The following is a 15,646-nucleotide window of genomic DNA, read 5'->3' on the forward strand; positions in this document are numbered from 1 at the left end:
GTGTCTTCCGTAGTTCACTAGTGCCGAACTGCACTGTAAGGAGTGCTAGCTGCAGTTCAGTTAAGATGGCTGCCTTCACTGGACCCAAGCGTGCAAGTTGTGTGTTTTGGTTTCAAGAATCGAAGTCAGCGACAACAGTTCAGCATAATTTCTGTACCAAGTACATTAAAGACCCTCCTAGTAGGCCTACAATTTTTGAGTGGCATAAACGTTTTATAGAAACAGGGTGCTCGATAAGACATGGGAAAAATGCAGGTTGTCTAAGCACATCTGACGGTGTCATTGAGTGAGTGAGACAACGTTTTGCCAACAGCCCTATGAAATCAACCCGGCATGCATCTCGCAAACTGCAAACCCCACATATGACAGTTCGGCATGTGCTGAGAAACCATTTGCATTTGAAACCATACAGATTGATGATCGTACAAGCAATAAAAGACACTAATAAAATTGCTCGCAAGAACTTGTTTGCGGATATGGCAAATCGATTACATGAGACTGAACATTTCTTGGACAAAATCATCTTTTCTGATGAGTTAACTTTTCACTTAAGTTGCAAGGTTAGCACACAACTGTACAATTTGGAGCAGTGAAAATCCACATCAAACATTGCAACAGGTTCGTGATAGCCCTAAACTGAACACTTTTTGTGAACTGAGCAAGAACAAAGTGTACAGCCCTTTTCTTTTCGATGAGAGAAACATCAGTGGGATAGTGTACCTGGATATGTTACAACAATTTTTGATTGACAAGGATGACAAAGAATGAAATGTTTACTTCATGCAAGATGGTGCACCACCCCATTACCTGGCTGTCCGGGATTTTCCCAGTGACCGCTTTCCAGGTCAATGTATTGGCCATGATATGCCAATTGCATGGCCCCCACTTTCCCCAGACCTGACAACATTCGACTTTTTTATGGGGATTCATCAAGGATATCATGTTTGTACCTCCTTTGCCAGCTTCTTTACCTGAACTTAGAGCAAGAAGTTACGCTGCCAATGACAAGGTACACCTGCAATGCTACAGTGAGTTTGGGAAGAAACTGACTTCTGATGGCATGTGTGCAGGGTAACACAAGCAACATCTTTAGTTTAAGGTAAAAAAAAACTTGATGTGTTTCCCAACAAAGTAACACTAAACCCAGCTTTATATCTTCTTTCAATAAATTTATACGAATTTTTAAAGTTGTAAAGTCCTTTTTGAAACACCATGTATATGTTTTATACGTACAAGCCTCAATATATTAAGAAATGATCAAATATGTTTATAATTGAGTGGATTGTTTAGATAACTCATTAAAGTATTCTGTTTAATGTGTTGCAGAATAGACCATTTCATAGCATAAGTGTGATTGCAGTTATCTAGGATATGGCTCATTTTATAATTTGGAAGTGTCGCTACACATCTACATCTACATCTACATTTAAACTCCGCAAGCCACCCAACGGTGTATGGCGGAGGGCACTTTACGTGCCACGGTCATTACCTCCCTTTTCTGCACCAGTTGCGTATGGTTCGCGGGAAGAACGACTGTCTGAAAGCCTCCGTAAGCGCTCGAATCTCTGTAATTTTACATTCGTGATCTCCACGGTAGGTATAAGTAGGGGGAAGCAATATATTTGATACCTCATCCAGAAACGCACCCTCTCGAAACCTGGCGAGCAAGCTACACTGTGATGCAGAGCGCCTCTCTTGCAGAGTCTGTCACTTGAGTTTGCTAAACATCTCCGTAATGCTATCACGGTTACCACATAACCCTGTGACGAAACGCGCCATTCTTCTTTGGATCTTCTCTATCTCCTCCGTCAACCCGATCTGGTATGGATCCCACACTGATGAGCAATACTTAAGTATAGCTTGAACGAGTGTTTTGTAAGCCACCTCCTTTGTTGATGGGTTTACATTTTCTAAGGACTCTCCCAATGAATCTCAACCTGGCACCACCACCGAGCGAGGTGGCGCAGTGGTTAGCACACTGGACTCGCATTCGGGAGGACGACGGTTCAATCCCGTCTCCAGCCATCCTGATTTAGGTTTTCCGTGATTTCCCTAAATCGCTTCAGGCAAATGCCGGGATGGTTCCTTTGAAAGGGCACGGCCGATTTCCTTCCCAATCCTTCCCTAACCCGAGCATGAGCTCCGTCTCTAATGACCTCGTTGTCGACGGGACGTTAAACACTAACCACCACCACCACCACCACCACCACCACCACCAACCCGGCACCCGCCTTACCAACAATTAATTTTATATGATCATTCCACTTCAAATCGTTCTGCATGCATACTTCCAGATATTTTACAGAAGTAACTGCTACCAGTGTTTGTTCCGCTATCATATAATCATACAATAAAGGATTCTTCTTTCTATGTATTCGCAATACATTACATTTGTCTATGTTAAGGGTCAGTTGCCACTCCCTGCACCAAGTGCCTATCCGCTGCAGATCTTCCTGCATTTTGCTACAATTTTCTAATGCTGCAACTTCTCGATATACTACAGCATCGTCCGCGAAAAGCCGCATGGAACTTCTGACACTATCTACTAGGTCATTTATATATATATTGTGAAAAGCAATGGTCCCATAACACTCCCCTGTGGCACGCCAGAGGTCACTCCAACGTCTGTAGACGTCTCCCCATTGATAACAAAATGCTGTGTTCTGTTTGCTAAAAACACTTCAATCCAGCCACACAGCTGGTCTGATATTCCGTAGGCTCTTACTTTGTTTATCAGGCGACAGTGCAGAACTGTATCGAACGCCTTCCGGAAGTCAAGGAAAATAGCATCTACCTGAGAGCCTGTATCTAATATTTTCTGGGACTCATGAACAAATAAAGCGAGTTGGGTCTCACACGATCGCTGTTTCCGGAATCCATGTTGATACCTACAGAGTAGATTCTGGGTTTCCAAAAACGACATGATACGCGAGCAAAAAACATGCTCTAAAATTCTACAACAGATCGACGTCAGAGATATAAGTCTATAGTTTTGCGCATCTGCTCGACGACCCTTCTTGAAGACTGGGACTACCTGTGCTCTTTTCCAATCATTTGGAACCTTCCGTTCCTCTAGAGACTTGCGGTACATGGCTGTTAGAAGGGGGGCAAGTTCTTTCGCGTACTCTGTGTAGAATCAGGTCCAGTGGACTTTCCTCTGTTGAGTGATTCCAGTTTCTTTTCTATTCCTTGGACACTTATTTCGACGTCAGCCATTTTTTCGTTTGTGCGAGGATTTAGAGAAGGAACTGCAGTGCGGTCTTCCTCTGTGAAACAGCTTTGGAAAAAGGTGTTTAGTATTTCAGCTTTACGCGTGTTATCCTCTGTTTCAATGCCATCATCATCCCGGAGTGTCTGGATATTCTGTTTCAAGTCACTTACTGATTTAACGTAAGACCAGAACTTCCTAGGATTTTCTTTCAAGTCGGTACATAGAATTTTACTTTCGAATTCACTGAACGCTTCACGCATAGCCCTCCTTACGCTAACTTTGACATAGTTTAGCTTCTGTTTGTCTGAGAGGTTTTGGCTGCATTTAAACTTGCAGTGAAGCTCTCTTTGCTTTCGCAGTAGTTTCCTAACTTTGTTGTTGAACCACGGTGGGTTTTTCCCGTCTCTCACAGTTTTACTCGGCACGTACCTGTCTAAAATGCATTTTACGATTGCCTTGAACTTTTTCCATAAACACTCAACATTGTCAGTGTCACACCAGAAATTTTCGTTCTGATCTATTAAGTAGTCTGAAATCTGCCTTCTATTACTCTTGCTAAACAGATAAACCTTCCTCCCTTTTTTTATATTCCTATTAAATTCCATATTCAGGGATGCTGCAATGGCCTTGTGATCACTGATTCCCTGTTCTGCACTTACAGAGTCGAAAAGTTCGGGTCTGTTTGTTATCAGTAGGTCCAAGATGTTATCTCCACAAGTCGGTTCTCTGTTTAATTGCTTGAGGTAATTTTCAGATAGTGCACTCAGTATAATGTCACTCGATGCTCTGTCCCTAGCACCCATCCTAAACATCTGAGTGTCCTAGTCTATATCTGGTAAATTGAAATCTCCACCTAAGACTATAACACGCTGAGAAAATTTATGTGAAATGTATTCCAAATTTTCTCTCAGTTGTTCTGCCACTAATACTGCTGAGTCGGGCGGTCGGTAAAAGCAGCCAACTATTAACCTAGCTCGGTTGTTGAGTGTAACCTCCACCCATAATAATTCACAGGAACTATCGACTTCTATTTCACTACAGGATAAACTACGACTAACAGCGACAAACACTCCACCACCAGTTGCATGCAATCTATCCTTTCTAAACACCGTCTGTGCCTTTGTAAAAATTTCAGCAGAATTTATCTCTGGCTTCAGCCAGCTTTCTGTACCTATAACGATTTCAGCTTCGGTGCTTTCTATCAGCGCTTGAAGTTCCGGTACTTTACCAATGCAGCTTCGACACTTTACAATTACAATACCGATTGCTGCTTGGACCCCGCATGTCCTGACTTTGCCCCGCACCCTTTGAGGCTGCTGCCCTTTCTGTACTTGCCCGAGGCCATCTAAACTAAAAAACCGCCCAGTCCACGACACACAATCCCTGCTACCCGTGTAGCCGCTTGTTGCGTGTAGTGGACTCCTGACCTATCCAGCGGAACCCAAAACCCCACCACCCTATGGCGCAAGTCGAGGAATCTGCAGCCCTCACTGTCGCAGAACCGTCTCAGCCTCTGATTCAGACCCTCCACTCGGCTCTGTACCAAAGGTCCGCAGTCAGTCCCGTTGACAATGTTGCAGATGGTGAGCTCTGCTTTCATCCCGCTAGCGAGACTGGCAGTCTTCACCAAATCAGATAGCCGCCGGAAGCCAGAGAGGATTTCCTCTGATCCATAGCGACACATATCATTGGTGCCAACATGGGCGACCACCTGCAGATGGGTGCACCCTGTACCCTTCATGGCATCCAGAAGGACCCTTTCCGCATCTGGAATGACTCCCCCCGGTATGCACATGGAGTGCATACTGGTTTTCTTCCCCTCTCTTGCTGCCATATCTCTAAGGGGGTCCATTACGCGCCTGACGTTGGAGCTCCCAACTACCAGTAAGCCCACCCTCTGTGACCGCCCACGCTATTTATGTCAAGGAGATACAGTGAAACTGGTGCACTAGATCACTGTTGTATGTAAATTACTACTCCTGTAGAGTCTATTTCATGAAACTTGTTTCAAAGCTTCATGTACAATTAGTTTCTTAGACTCTGGTAGTATGGTAATGTGACTTCTCTATAAAAGGATGAAGACAAATGAATAATACATATACTATGGAAACATAGCACAACTTAATCATAGCTAACACTTGGTTCAAGAATCATAAAAGAAGGTTGTATACATGGAAGAAGCCTGGAGATACTGACAGGTTTCAGATAGATTATGTAATGGTAAGACAGAGATTTAGGAACCAGATTTTAAATTGTAAGACATTTCCAGGGGCAGATGTGGACTCTGACCACAATCTATTGGTTATGAACTGTAGATTAAAACTGAAGAAACTGCAAAAAGGTGGGAATTTAAGGAGATGGGACCTGGATAAACTGAATAACCAGAGGTTGTACAGAGTTTCAGGGAGAGCATAAGGGAACGATTGACAAGAATGGGGGAAAGAAATAGAGTAGAAGAAGAATGGGTAGCTTTGAGGGATGAGGTGGTGAAGGCAGCAGAGGATAAAGTAGGTAAAAAGACAAGGGCTAGTAGAACTCCTTGGGTAACAGAAGAAGCATTGAATTTAATTGATGAAAGGAGAAAATATAAAAATGCAGTAAATGAAGCAGGCAAAAAGGAATACAAACGTCTCAAAAATGAGATTGACAGGAAGTGAAAAATGGCTAAGCAGGGATGGCTAGAGGACAAATGTAAGGATTTAGAGGCTTATCTCACTAGGGGTAAGATAGATACTGCCTACAGGAAAATTAGAGAGACCGTTGGAGAAAAGAGAACCACTTGTATGAATATCAAGAGCCTAGAGGGAAACCCAGTTCTAAGCAAAGAAGGGAAAGCAGAAAGGTGGAAGGAGTATATAGAGGGTCTATACAAGGGCGACGTACTTGAGGACGATATTCTGGAAATGGAAGAGGATGTAGACGAAGATGAAATGGCAGATACAATACTGCGTGAAGAGTTTGACAGAGCACTGAAAGACATGAGTCGAAACAAGGCCCAGGGAGTAGACAACATTCCATTAGAACTACTGACGGCCTTGGGAGAGCCAGTCCTGACAAAACACTACCATCTGGTGAGCAAGATGTATGAGACAGGCGAAATACCCTCAGACTTCAAGAAGAATATAATAATTCCAATCCCAAAGAAAGCAGGTGTTGACAGATGTGAAAATTACCGAACTATCAGTTTAATAAGCCACAGCTGCAAAATACTAACGCGAATTCTTTACAGAAAAATGGAAAAACTAGTAGAAGCCAACCTTGAGGAAGATCAGTTTGGATTCCATAGAAATATTGGAACATGTGAGGCAATACTGACTATACGACTTATCTTAGAAGAAAGATTAAGGAAAGGCAAACCTACGTTTCTAGCATTTGTAGACTTAGAGGAAGTGTTTGACAATGTTGACTGGAATACTCTCTTTCAAATTCTGAAGTTGGCAGGGGCAAAATACAGGGAGCGAAAGGCTATTTACAATTTGTACAGAAACCAGATGGCAGTTATAAGAGTCGAGGGACATGAAAGGGAAGCAGTGGTTGGGAAGGGAGTGAGACAGGGTTGTAACCTTTCCCCGATGTTATTCAACCTTTATATTGAGCAAGCAGTGAAGGAAACCGAAGAAAAATTTGGAGTAGGTATTAAAATCCATGGAGAAGTAATAAAAACTTTGAGGTTTGCCGATGACATTGTAATTCTTTCAGAGACAGCAAAGGACTTGGAAGAGCAGTTGAACGGAATGAACAGTGTCTTGAAAGGAGGATATAAGATGAACATCAACAAAAGCAAAACAAGGATAATGGAATGTAGTCGAATTAAGTTGGGTGATGCTGAGGGAATTAGATTAGGAAATGAGACACTTAAAGTAGTAAAGGAGTTTTGCTATTTGGGGAGCAAAATAACTGATGATGGTCGAAGTAAAGAAGATATAAAATGTAGACTGGCAATGGCAAAAAAAAGCATTTCCGAAGAAGAGAAATTTGTTAACATCGTTTATAGATCTAAGTGTCAGGAAGTCATTTCTGAAAGTATTTGTACGGAGTGTAGCCATGTATGGAAGTGAGACATGGACGATAAATAGAGAATAGCTTTCGAAATGTGGTGCTACAGAAGAATGCTGAAAATTAGATGGGTAGATCACATAACTAATGAGGAGGTATTGAACAGGATTGGGGAGAAGAGAAGTTTGTGGCACAACTTGACTAGAAGAAGGGATCAGTTGGTAGGACGTGTTCTGAGGCATCAAGGGATCACCAATTTAGTATTGGAGGGCAGGGTGGAGGGTAAAAATCGTAGAGGGAGACCAAGAGATGAATACACTAAGCAGATTCAAAAGGATGTAGGTTGCAGTAGTTACTGGGAGATGAAGAAGCTTGCACAGGATAGAGTAGCATGGAGAGCTGCATCAAACCAGTCTCAGGACTGAAGACCACAACAACAACATGGAAAAATAGCAACTACAACAAAGCTCTCACTATTTTTCTTAGTAATTTGTGAAAGTATTTCTTTTAAGTGGGAAATACTTCACGAGCTCCAGGAAAGGATGGCTGTGTACAACTGGCCTTACTTTGATCCACTGATGCTCAATTTTGCTTTTTGTATGTAACTTATGAACATGCTTCTCAATAGTAAGTCCACCTTTTGTGCTTGTACATGGCAGCTCAATAATATATCCAACGAACAAAATTCATAATTAACATCTAAATGTCGAAACACACACACACACACACACACACACACACACACACACACAAAACATACACTGATGAGCCAAAACATTATGACCACCTGCTTAATAGCTTGTTTGTCTGTCTATGGAATGAAATACATCACTGATTCTGCATATTAGGGATCCAACAGTCTGTTGGTAGGTATGTGGAGGTATGCTCAGGTCATGTAATTCACATGAATAAAGGGCCACTGATTTGCTTATATGGTGATGGCGCCCTATAGCGACCAAGAAGGGTTCTGTAGTATTTACATCAGTCAAATTTGGTTGCTGAGACATCAAAGTGAGTTCACTGTAACACACCTAAAACCACTGTATCACAGTTCTGGCTCTGAGACAATTATAATGCTGAAAGATGACTTCCCTGTCAGAGAAGACATCAAGCATTAGGGGATGCAAGTGGTTCGCAGATGGGAGTGTGTCTTTCACAACTACAACAGTTACCATGCAAGTGCAGGAGAATGTCCTCCCATAGCATAATTCCGTTCCCACCAACCTACGTCCGTGGCATACAACATGTTTCAAGCCACCTTGCACCATTTTGATGGCATTTATGGAGACTACCATCGACCTGGTGTACCAAAAATGTGATCACCCAAAGAGCCGACACATTTCCATTGATCAATAGTTGAATCCCGATGGTCCCATGCCCACTGAAATCGTAACTGACCATGCTGTTGGGTCAACATGTCAACACATCGGGATGGTCTGCTGTGGACCTCCATGTTGAACGATGTACAGTGAACAGTATGCTCCGAAACACTTGTGCGTGCACCAGTTTTGCTTTTTCGGCAGAAATGCCGCACAGAACTATCTACTCTACTTAACAGAACAGACAAGCCGCTGAATCCCGCATTCTGCGAAGTCATGGATGTCCAACCATTTAGTACAAAGTGGTAGTTTCACTATCCTTCTACCTCTTCCGTAGATGCCCAATGTTCCCATATTGACCCAAAGACACTGTTAATTACGACTGCAGTGCACATAGGATAACTGGTCCATGGTACAATGAAATCATGTCGCTTGCTCAGTTGAATTACTTACATCATGTCAATGGTTGTGTCTAGGTACAAAAGGCTAATCGAAAAGTGCACCATGCCATGGACGCAGACCAGCAGGGGCAATGTTATTCTATGGATGACATTTGCCTGGATTTCCTTGTGATCTCTGGTAGTAATCCAAGATACACTAACAACAGTGGGCTACAATAAAATTTTTGCATCCCTTCGTACTTAATGTCTTCTCTGACAGCAATGGCATCTTTCAGCAGGATATCTGTCCATGACACAAGGCCAGGTCCACGCTACATTGATTTCAGAAGTACAATAGTGAAGACACATGAATGTCTTGGGTTATCAAATTCACCTGAGCTAAATGTGATGGAATACACATCAGGTGCTACCAGGCACGGAGTTCGCACCCACCGACCCATACCTATCAGGAATTGTATGACAATATATGAAAAGGATAGTTGCTCCTCACCATATAGCAGAGATGCTGACTCACAGAAATGCACAACAAAATGACTGTCGGGAAGTTACGTTTTAGCCAACAAGTCTTTTGTCAAAAGTAGACCACATACTCACATGCACACATTCACACAAATGCAAATAACACACTAGAGCCGGCTCTAGCTGGCAGAGACTGTGGTCATGTGTTTGTTAGTTGCACTTGCACGAGTGTGTGTGTGTGTGTGTGTGTGTGTGTGTGTGTGTGTGTGTGAGTTGTCTACTTTTGACAAAGGCCTTATTTGAAAGCTAACTTTATGACAGTCTTTTTGTTGTGCCTTTATGTGACTCAGCATTTCTGCTATAGGGTGAGTAGCAACTATCCTTTTCATATATTGTTACATTCCATCTTGGAATTGTGCGACCTATGTGTAGCCATCTGATGCCACATACTTCCGGAAACTCAGCAATGACTTGTTAAATCCATACCATACAGAAGCACTGCTCTACTGCATTCCAAAGGCGGACCAACACAGTTTAAGCAGGTGATGATAATGTTCTGGCTCATCAGTGTATGCATTTATCAATCTCTTTCTCCTCTGTCTGAAACACATTCTATGCTTAAGTACAGCAATATAAGTAATGGAAGCAAGTAAAGCTTTGAATCGTCCTTGTAGTCATTAAACTTTAATTATTTAAAATGACAAGCAAATGAAAGTAGTCTATCCAACAGCATGCTGAGTTGTAGAGTTTTTCATTCAGCAGCTAAATAACAAATCAGGCAGAAATAGAAACAAAATAAGAGTGAAAAAATATAGAACGGAAAATTTTCTCAACACACCTGCTTGCTGAACTTGCTGCCCAGTAAAAACAGTAGGGACGGATGATACAACTGGCATAGCCACTGAAGTTCCTATGATACCAGCTTGTTGTGGTAAGTCTAAGAAAATAAAATGAGACAATACTCAAAATGCAGAATTATGATTTCACTATTTTTAACAAAGAACCAATTATACATACAACTTGAAAGCAATATTTTAAAGCAACAATAACATACTGATTCAAATATTGCAATAAGTACATTTGTAAACAGTAATATAATATGTATGCACTTCTGTACATATGTAGAGTATGGCAACGGCAAAGGCAACCACCCACTAATCTACATTGGATCAATGCACGATGCACAGACACACGTAACAGAAAACAGTAATCACACCAGCTTTCTAGCTCTTGATCTTTCTCTAGTAAAGGTAAATACATTCACATGCGCAGCCACACAGGCACCCAAATATACACTATCACGGTCATGGCAAGGGGCAGGTATAGTGGCTGCACAAAAGGATGAAAGGTGTTCAGAGGGTACAGCGTGCGGTATCAATAGCATCTTCTTTGACCGAACCTGGCTCGCCCTGCTAACTCAAACCTATGCAGGAGATGGCACTTTGAAAACCTCTGCTCTGCTGGCCGAGCTCGCTCTTCCAGCAGTCAATTTAGGGGAGGCACATCTTTTTAAGTAGCCACAATGCAAAGCTTCAACTGGACTCAGTGCATCTATAGACTTACACACATTAGTACAGAAGACCGCAGTGAGGACAATACTTCAACGTACCACAACACTACTAAACATGACTAATATTCAGAGACATCAGTGTACCAGTATTCAAGACTTTTTACTGCAATTGCGAACTTAATGCTCATTGTCTATAAACCAGAACCAAAGAACCTACAGCATTCAAAGTTATGTATAACTCAATTATTAAATGTACACTGAGGTAACAAAAGTCCTGGGATACATCCTAATATTGCATTGGACCACCTCCTGCTCAGGCTGGTGCAGCAACTCAATGCAGTATGGACTCAACAAGTCATTAGAAGATCCCTGCAGAAATACTGACCCACGCTGCCTCTATGGCTGTCCACAATTGCGAGAGTCTTGCTGGCGTAGGATCTTGGCACAAAATGACCCCCTCAATTATGTCCTGTAAATGTACGATGGAATTCATGTTGGGAAATCTGGGTGGCCAAAGCATTTGCTCGAGTTTTGCAGAATGTTCTTCAAATAAGTCACAAATAATTGTGGCCGGGTGACATGGCGTACTGTCGTCCATAAAAACTGCACTGTTTTCTTTTTTTTTTGGGAACATGAAGACCATGAATGGATGCAAAAGGTGTCCAAGTAGCCGAACATAACCATTTCCATTCAGTGGTCCATGTAAACACAGCCCACATCATTATGGAGCCACTACTAGCTAGCACAGAGGCTTGTCGAAAACTTGGGTCAATGGCTTTGTGCGGTGTGTGCCACACAATAACCCTGCCATCAGCTCTTACTATTTGAAATTGGGATGCGTTTGACTGGCAAACAGTTTTCCAGTCATCTAGGGTCTAACCAATATGGTCATGAGCCCAGGACAGGTCCTGGAGGCTATGTCATGCTGTTAGCAAATGCATTCACAGTCGTGTGCTGCCACAGCCTATCAACACCAAGTTTCACTGCATTTTCCTAAAGAATACATTCGTCGTACATTGATTTCTGTCTGTTAGCATTGACAACTCTACACAAAAGCTGCCGCTCTCAGTCATCGGCCACTGTGTTGTCAATAGTGAGAAGCAGTGCCTGAAATTGGTACTCTTGGCACACGTAAGCTTTCGGCCAGAAGGCCTTCTTGTGAAATAGACAAGACACACACACACACACACACACACACACACACACACACACACATTCACATAAATGTAGCTCACACACACATGACCACTGACTCCGTCTGGCAAGGCCAGACTGTGAGCAACTGCACATGATGGGAGAAGCAATCTGGTGGTGGGGCTGAGGACAATTTTGGGGCAGAGGGAGAGGGAGAGCAGGGTATGAATGGGGAACGGTAAAGTACTTGAGATGGGCACTCTGCCCCTGAATTGATTCAAAGAGCCAGATCTTTCTAAAAAGTGAATGATGGATGATTCAGAAAAAAATTAATGGTAGCTCATTTGATTTCAAAATCTCTGGTGGCTGTAATGAGCAGGATGAAAGTTCGACACTAGGCTACTGCAACAGAATCCCACCCCACATCCTTAAGAAAACGTTTCCCAAGCTATACACCAAGTGCACATGTGAATTTGCACATCTAACTAGTACGTAAAGCTTTTCTCTTCAATGGAAACAGAATAGAAAGAAAGCTCTGTTTCCTCCCTCCCTAATTTATTGGCTGGCAGGCAGTACCCATTCAGCCATCTCAACAGTAATACTAATTATGATGATATGAAAGTAAACATAACTCTTTACCCAGTGTCAGAGTGGCGAAAAAAATCTTTGGCCTAACTGGGAATCAAACCTGAGCGCCTTTTCTTTACAGTCCCCCCACATTGACCATGCAGCTAGTGGAGCAAATGAAACACCAGTGCTTCAGTACAGTACATTAAGGCACAAAACACTTCCAGCATCATGTTTCCGCTCTTGAGTTCAAAAGAATATCTCAAATTTCCGAAGTTCAATAAACATTTACATACTTTTGAGTGAGTTGGTACTTCCTATCCTTTGACTTAGCACCGCGCTCTGAATGTGCTGCCAGTGATCATAAAACTGCAGTCTTCAGCCACCATGCGCTTGGAGCATATCACAAAACAATCCAGGCATCACTACCCTCCCAACAGCTCAGACTCCCCACCACCCTCACCGATCACACTCTAGGCAGTCTCACTAGCTCACTGCTCTTCCCACCACTCTCAGGAATCAGATTGCAAGATAGCTCTCTAGCTCACTAGTCACCACCACTATTCTGGATCAAATTGCAAGCTAGCTCACTGCTCCCCGGCAAGGCAAATAGCTCTCGCAGACAAGATCACACGGAACAGATCACACGGCGACTTGAAGCATCACTCCATTTTCTGTGCTCTTGGTACAATGATACATCTTGCAACTCGCTTTCTTGACTGAGCACCTCTCCATCCAAGTTCAGTTTTTTATTCTTTGTGTCCTTGTTTGATTTGTTCTAGTTGTCATCTTGTGTTGTTGCTCTTCTGTTTTTTTGTTGTGTGAGTGTTCCTGTTAGGTGTCCTATTATATGTCTTTTCTATGTCTGTTGCATTTATAGTTGCTGCTGTTGGTGTGTTGGTAGCCTTTATGAAGGTTTTAATTACTTTGGGATAGGATACTAAATATAACTGTATGTATAACACATAAGTATTCTACTATACATGATAGTCCATGCATAAACATTATCTCAGGATAAGTGGTCAATATTCTGAGATATGACAGGAACGATCATCTGAAGTAAAAAATTAAATATGGACATATGACCTATTTGAAATGGTAGAAAGATGGAACATATTTAAAGTTATTTTTGTACATTTTTCTTGAATAATACAAAATCCGCAGCCTCAAGTGAAAACTTGTTACAGTATAAAATTAAACTACATTAAATTTCTTTTAAAATGGCCCTACTCATTTTTTCTTCAGGACTAACAGGTTGCACGAAGAGAGTGAAGGAATACGGAAAATCTTGGGCAACGTGCATGCATTGAGGTACAGGTAAGCCAGTTTGCGGTAGCTTCCTGACTTGATAGGCCAAGTGTCCTACATCAAATTATTCGTCTCAATTTCATCTAAACTACTATAGTATGTTGTAAACAACTACAAAGTACTCAACAATAACAACACGCTCTTTTGGTTGAAACTGTCAATTTTCCTCAGCATCTCGTGTTCACTGGATAATAATTATCACCAATTTTGGTAATCTGTCATCTCCCATTCTTGTGGCATATTCCTTACAGTATTCTTCAATCTGCTCATTTATGTTTTCCACTCTCAGTTCTTCTCTGATGTCTACATTCACTCTCCAGTCAGACAGAATGTACCCAGCTATTCTTCTTAGCAATCAAATCTCTAGTGCTTGGATCCTGATAGGAACGAGTGTTTCTGCTGTGTTGTCCAGGCAAGAGTTCAAAGGTCTAGGGAGCAGTATTTATTGTGAGCAGTAGTGGGTCAACAATAAGCTTGATCATTTGGACTGTGACACTGCCCTGTACAGTAAATGCTAGGCTGAAGGATTTATCCCCAGGGTTGTCAGCTCAAGAAAGAATTTTTCGCCACTACTAACATTTACCTCCGGAAAATAATCAGCGAGTCTATGTTTTATTTACATTTCAGTGAAGGTTATTGCTAAAGTCAAGTACTGGTTTAGTTATTTGGTTATGACAATGGGATCAGTTGCAGCTTCTACTTTGCCTACTCTTCCCTTGATCACAGAAGCTTTTCCATACAGCATCACATCTTTATGTTTCAGATTAATGTATTGGCATGTCTCAGTAATGGTTTCGCTCAGATTGATTGAGTCTCTTTGCTTTCTGGTTGCAATCAGTTTTATTTTCAAGGATAGGAGGTCATTTGTAAGCCTGATGTGCAGCGTCTCGAACCTTTTTCGCTCTTCCATTAGCCAAGGTGCAGCTTTTTCCTTCAGTTTTCTGGTCTTTAGGGGACTATATTTATTGTGTAATAAAGTTAGTTTGACAGTAAATCATAGAGTTGGTCTTTCACTTTCATGAATGGTATGGAAGTAATCTTCAAAATTATCTCTTGAGCCTCCACTGCAACTTCAGGCACACTGATACACTTAAAGTCTCTGTATGTTGGCACAATTGCATATTTTAGAGAGAAAGTCGTGATTATTATTTTGTAAACTGATATTCCAGATATGAATTTCTTTGCTTGTGGATTTTGTAGCAAATACATCTATGGGGGCTGCACTATAGGCTGCATTATGGGTAGGTGCTAGCTGAAATTTTGTTACATTTGAAGAAGAAATTACACACCTGTATTTCACAGTGAAGGGGCAGAAAGTTTATGTTAGTTTTCCTAGCATTATTTGTATGCTCCTAAGTCAAATCTAATTTTGAAAGATACAATTTTGAAACAGGCTATCCCACCTACTTCCAGAGGTCTGCAGAGAACGCACATTCGGCGTATTTCCAGGGATTTGATATTTATGACATATATTTGACTTTTTTGTCTTCATTACTAATGGATGTGAGTAGTCTGGACAGCAGTGGAGCCTATATTTAGGGAACTGGAGAGCATGCTTTCTTAAGCCAGGTATCCACATTCATTAGGAGAAACACATGGATATCGATATTCTGATACATCTAGCGGAGTTTGTCGAAATGAGTTGAAAGCGATGGCCAACTATTTTCTACAGTAACAATACAGACACACTAGTAGAACTACTGACTGCATAAATAGACAAGTTTGTAGCTCCTAATGCACA

General features: G+C 41.8%; 1 protein-coding gene across 7 annotated transcripts in view; it reads right to left on the bottom strand.

The window, feature by feature from the left end:
- LOC124622517 (chromatin modification-related protein eaf-1-like) overlaps positions 1-15,646 on the bottom strand; it is a 294,631-nt gene that overhangs the window by 129,397 nt on the left and 149,588 nt on the right. For all 7 annotated transcript variants that reach the window (XR_006980637.1, XM_047148240.1, XM_047148239.1 and 4 more), the window contains one exon: positions 10,225-10,323. Coding sequence is in view for 6 of the 7 variants with exons in the window: in XM_047148240.1 (XP_047004196.1) it covers positions 10,225-10,323 (99 nt within the window). In the remaining variant the exon portion in view is untranslated. The remainder of the gene's footprint in view (positions 1-10,224; positions 10,324-15,646) is intronic.

Source organism: Schistocerca americana, chromosome 7 (assembly GCF_021461395.2).
Source record: "Schistocerca americana isolate TAMUIC-IGC-003095 chromosome 7, iqSchAmer2.1, whole genome shotgun sequence".
Classification (NCBI taxonomy): Eukaryota; Metazoa; Arthropoda; class Insecta; order Orthoptera; family Acrididae; genus Schistocerca; species Schistocerca americana.